This window comes from Corylus avellana, chromosome ca5 (assembly GCF_901000735.1).
Source record: "Corylus avellana chromosome ca5, CavTom2PMs-1.0".
Taxonomy (NCBI): Eukaryota; Viridiplantae; Streptophyta; class Magnoliopsida; order Fagales; family Betulaceae; genus Corylus; species Corylus avellana.
Window position 1 is genome coordinate 8,444,461 of NC_081545.1, and position 5,931 is coordinate 8,450,391.

The 5,931-nt window shown below is 31.8% G+C and overlaps 1 protein-coding gene across 1 annotated transcript; it reads right to left on the bottom strand.

Moving 5' to 3' along the window:
* Positions 1-486: 486 nt before the first annotated feature.
* Positions 487-2,322, bottom strand: LOC132181716 (putative pentatricopeptide repeat-containing protein At1g12700, mitochondrial). Its single transcript, XM_059594954.1, has one exon. It carries the CDS (start codon positions 2,320-2,322, stop codon positions 487-489), a length of 1,836 nt encoding a protein of 611 aa, XP_059450937.1.
* Positions 2,323-5,931: the final 3,609 nt, after the last annotated feature.

Sequence of the window (5,931 nt, forward strand, 5' to 3'; positions counted from 1 at the left end):
CATGTATCTCATAAATTTAATGTAATTGGAGGGAACACCTAAAAGAATTAATTTGACAGTGAAACGCAAACAACCATTAACAATTCCAAACTCTACAATCAACAAAACCAACAGTTTGCAATAACTTTTAATCGGTCAAGTTTTAAAAAAAAGTGTTATGAAAAGATGAACACAAAAACAAAGTACATAAGTTAATTGAAGCAAAACAAAAAACAAAAAAGGGGTTCAATGATATGGAAAGAAATATCAAATCGTAAACCAATTTCATACAATAACTTTTAATTGGTCACGTTTCCAAAATAGTGTCATGAAAAGATGAAAACAAAATCAAAGTACATAAGGTAATTCAAGCAAAACCAAAAAAGGGTTCAATGATATGGAAAGAAATATCACATTGCAAAAAGTAAAATAATGAATTCCAGCAAGTATTATGGATTGACTAGTGAAGGGTTGAATATGTTCTTTATGTTAAAATACGAAGAGCCTTCATGGAAGCTTTTGAAGCATCTCTTTAAGTGTTTTATCCGTTGGATTTGCAGAAGAAAGGTTAACTAACATGGCTGCAGTGGTCGTATGTGCTGAGAAGCCATTGCTAATCATTACCTGAAGAAGTTCCATAGCCTTTGAAGTCTCATTATGTTTCAGTAGCCCTCGGATGATTGTGTTGTATGTGAAGTTGTTCGGTGAGCAACCTGTCTCGATCATTTCCTTGAGTAGGGCACTCGCTTCATTTAGTAGACCCTCTATGCAAAGCCCTTTGATAATTGTATTGTAAGTGCAAGTATCAGGTTTGAAACCTTTGGTAGCAAGACTATAAAAAAGTTCTTTTGCAGTCATAAGTTTTCCAGTAGTACACATACCATCAATCAAGATGTTGTATATCCTAATAGTAATGCACAACTTTTTGTCTTCCATCTCCCGATACAATTCCATTGCTTCAGAAAAAAATTTGTTCTTAAGCAGACCATGTAATAGAACAGAGTAAGTTAGGAGATCTGGATATTCACCAATAGTTTGCATCTTACGCAGTAGCTCTTGGGCAGCCTTAGGTCTCTTCACTCGACACAACCCACCTATAAGAGTGGTGTAAGTGACAACATTGGGATTCACTCCCTTGTTAGACATTTCGTGAAAGAGACTCATTGCCTCGTCAATTCTTCTATTTTTACAATACCCATTGATCAATATGTTATAGCTAATAACAGAAGGTGAACAACCTTTCTCAACCATCATATTAAATGCTTTGACTGCATCATCCATTCTCCTTTGCAAACAATAACCATCAATCAATGAAGTATATGTAATTGTGTTAGGCTCCAGGCCTCTCTGAATCATTACATCAAAAGTTTCTTTTGCCTCTGTCAGCATACCTTCTTTGCAAAGCGCGGAGATCAATATGGTGAAGGTTGTCACATCTGGCATTGTCTTCCTATGCACCATCTCTTTCAATAGTGTAGTTACCTCATTCCAATGGCGGAGGTTGCATAAGCCCTGGATTAAGGAATTGTATGTGAAGAGATCTGGCTGAATGCCTTTACTTGTCATTTGAGAGAAAAGGTTCAAAGCTTCGGTTAGCAATCTGTCCTTGAATAAACGGTCAATGATTGTGGTATAGTGCACAACATCAAATTCCAAATTCGCTTCTTCCATCTTCTTAAGCAACTCAATAGCCACACTGGTCTCCCCTATTTTACACAAACCATTGATTATTGTTCCATAGGTAAACATATCAGGTCCATACCCTCTCCTACTCATTTCACCTACCAAACTCACAGCTTGATTGATTTTACCCTGAAGACACAGCCCTTTGACAAGAGTATTTAGACTTGCAGAGTTGGGTTGATAACCAAGTTTAAAAATTCTTGCCAAGACGGAGAACCCAAAATCCACCCGGTTCATATGGCAGAAGCAATTAATCAAGATATTAAGAGTGTAAACATCGGGAAGAATTCCTAACAGTTCCATTTTTTTAATCAGAGTAATCACACTCGAGAAATGCTTCATTCTTGCAATCGCGCTCAGCAATTGATTGAAATCCACAACGCAAGGCAAAGGGTGCAAGTGAATCATTCGATCAAAGAAGCCTAAGGCATCATCAAGATTCCTTAAGCTTCCAGATCTGCATTGATCTCTCACAGAGTTCAAGAACCTAGCGCGGGTTTCCACATCCTCTCTAGAGCTAAAACAACAATAGAGATGATTTTGAGCACGGATTGAAAGCCTTACCTGATAATAATGGTTGCACAGAAAAACAAGAGAGCTCCTGGATTCAGCAGCGCTACGCATTTTCTGAAGAAGAAAAGCAGGAGCTGTTCTGGGCATCAAGTTATCGTCGCATAATATAAAAATGTTCTTATATGAAAAAAATAACAAATATGTTCTTATAAAAATTCCAAAAAATGTTTCTATCGATCTATTATTATTATTTTTTTTCACAGAAACCACCAAATTCCAAACAAATAAACACCAATTAAATTATGACATGTATCACTCATAATAAAAAGGTGAAACTTCACTTTACACTCTTGAATTACTATGCGTGATGCGTCTTGACAAGCATTCAAACGCATTTTGAGAAGAATTCCCTAAATCTCAAAAACTCTAAATTTAACCCCTGAACTTTCAATTTGATTCAATTGACTCCCCTCTGTCAAATTCAACCGTTAACCCCTAACAAAAATTACTAAAAAGACTAAATTACCTTTTGTTTTGTTTTTTTTTTCATTTGAAAAATTAAGGGTAATTTTACAATTTTATAAAAAAAAGTTAGGAGATTAAAGGTTATTTTATTACTTTTAATTTTGTAAATTTGACCGAGGGGGTATATTGCATCAAATTGAAAGTTGAGAATGTGAAATTGAGAGTTTTTTAAATTGTGGGGTCTTTTTGAAATGCGTGCTAGTTCAGGAGTTTAAAATGAAGTTTCTTCTTAAAAAAATAAAATTATAAATATGTAAAATTTATACAGTAAAAATAAATAAAAATGACAAAAATAACAAATAAGTTCTTATATTCAATTCTATCTTTTTTCTTTTCTTTTCTTTTTTTTTTTTTTGACAGAAATTGCCAAATGCCAAATAAACACCAATTAAATTATGACATGTATCACTCATAATTAAAAAAAAAAAAAATTATAAATGTGTAAAATATATATAGTAAATAAAAATAAAGCATAGGCGATTGAGCCAATTATTTGGCTAATAACATGTTTGAGATTGCATTAAGATGCCATGTGACTGGTTTAGGTTATCGATCTGCATAAGCTACTGATGTTATAAATTTTAGTTGCCCTGCAAAGCCATGGCTTAGGATTGGGTTTCTAGTGGTTGGAAGCTTATGGAATACATATAAGTCTAAAATTTTCAAACAATTTGAGTAGGAAATGTAGAGTAATGGGGTACTTGGGGCAAAGTTCTCTTACTCTCATATCGTTCCACTCAATACAATGTTTTTTTTTTTTTAATATATATATTATGAGTGACATGTCATAATCTGATTTGTATACCACACGAAGTTTATTACAAATCGGTGTAATTACATAGACAAATTTTACATATTTTCCTAAACAATCATGTTATATAGGCTTTTATTTCACTTTTATCTCATCTTACTTGTCACTTAGTTTTATTATTATTATTTTTTTCTTGTAACAAGGGATGATTCAATGGTTGGTAGGCAATGCCACATCTATTATAAAAATAGGAAAATTTACAATTTACTCCCTAAAGTTGATAGCGTTTTTCAATTCAAACACTAAATTTTCAATTTTTGCAATCCACCCTCCCAAAGTTTCAAATTTTTTGCAATTTGACCAATTGTATCCAAAATTTTTCATATTGCTCCTAATTTTTATTTTTTATAAAAAATAAAAAAATTGGAGTGGCCATAGCCACCTCTTTGGCCATCTGACCATTTTTGCACCCTCAAATTTGTTTTGTTTTTTTTCTTTTTCATAAAAAATAAAAATTATGGGCAATATGAAAATTTTGGGATAATATTGTTCGAATTGAAAAACGCTGTCAAGTTTTGGGGGTAAACTATAATTTTCCCATAAAAAAAAAAGAAAAAAAAAAGAAAAAAAAGATAAAAAGTGTGATGTATAGCCATTTCTTTTTTTATTCTTTTTTTATTTTAGGGAAAACTTCAGTTTAGCGCCTGAACTTTCACGCGATTTGACAAACTCCAAAAACTTTTAAATCTCTCACTTTGGACCCATAAACTTTCAATTGTTCTCAATGTGGGCCCCGCTGTCAGGTTTTAAACGATACATGACGTTTATACCCCTGAATTTTGTATAAAATTTCAATTTTACCCTTAATTCCAAAACATTTTTTTATTTTTAAAAAAAATGAAAATCAGGGATATTTTGGTTTTTTTTGGTATTTTTAACTACAAAAATTGACAGATAGGTCCATATTGAGAGTAATTGAAAATTCAGTGATCCAAATTGAGAGATTTGAAAGTTTTTAAAGTTTTTGTCAAATCCCGTGAAAATTGAGGGGGTTAAAGTGAAGTTTTCTCTTTATTTTATTTATTAAAAAAAAAAGAAACAGCATTCTAGTCTCAGGAGAAAAGTATTTTAGTTACACGAAAGAAATGATAAAATGTGACTGCATATCAAATGCTATTAGAAGAAGAGAAGTTAGAAGAAGTCAAAGGCATGAGGAGGAATACAACAAATTCTTAAGGAGATTTTAGTGGTACAAAAAGACTCCATGAGCTTTTTCTCATCACTTGAAATTAACAAACAATCTTAACATAAGAAATTGGTACAAAAATACATAAATTGAAACTAAAAACTAGCAGCCTAGCAGACCAATTGGGGCCCACTGAGCATGACAAGTCCATCTAGAAGTTGGGATTTTCATTTTTGACCCTCATATTTCTCAAATTTTTTCTTTTTTAAAAATAAATAAATAAACGATGCGGACGTGCCACGTCACTCGGCGTGATCGCTGTTCAACACACTGGTATGTCCTATAGCATTACTCTTTCAAGTTACATTAGTTTATGTGCATGAACTTTTCCTACTATAACTAGGAGTTTACCATTTGAAAACATTTTTTTGGGGGGGAAAAGTCGACATACCTCATCAAATTACCACTTAATTGGCTGACAATGTCTCTCACAAACTTTTAATTGGGACAATGTTCCCCCTAAACTACAAAAAAAGTGACAATGTCTCCTAATACTAGCAAAAAGACAAAAATACTCTAATATATTCCCAAAAAAAAAAAAAAAAATCTTCTTTTAGGTTAAAAGCAATAAAAATAAATAAATAAATTTCCATAGCTTGGGTTTTTAATTTTTATTTTTAAAAAATTAGTTTTTATTTTTATTTTATTAAGAGTATTTTCATCAATTACGAAAATTGACAATTTTTAGTAATTTTAGTGAAGACATTATCTCTATTGAAAGTTTGAAAAAAAGAAACATTACCACTAGTCAGGTTGTGGTTTTGGAGCTAATCTCATTTGGGGTTTATGCTAAAGCTTACATTCACATCCACATATAAATGTGTTTTTTGGCTTCATATTATTTGTCCCGAGTATAATGCTCTATTTATCAAGCTTTACAGAGATTTGAATAATTTAAAATACAAAACAAATTTCTTAAATTAAATATTTTAAGTACAATGCTTTACAGAGATTTGAGTATAATGCTCTATTATTTGTCTTGGGCATTTTTATTTGTTTAATGAAATCGAGATATAAAGTATGGATGACGAATCAATAGTCATAAAGTCCAGTAGCTGCATGTCATTTTTTTGGCTGTCACTTTAGTTTTTGAGATACTCCAGTGATGAATATTTTGTATAACTTATTTTACTTTAAGTACCGGTTGTTATGGCTTAATGATTGTTAATTAGCTATAGGTGCCATATATATACTATGAGAAATAATAAAGGCACAATTTTTTGGCATAACTTTG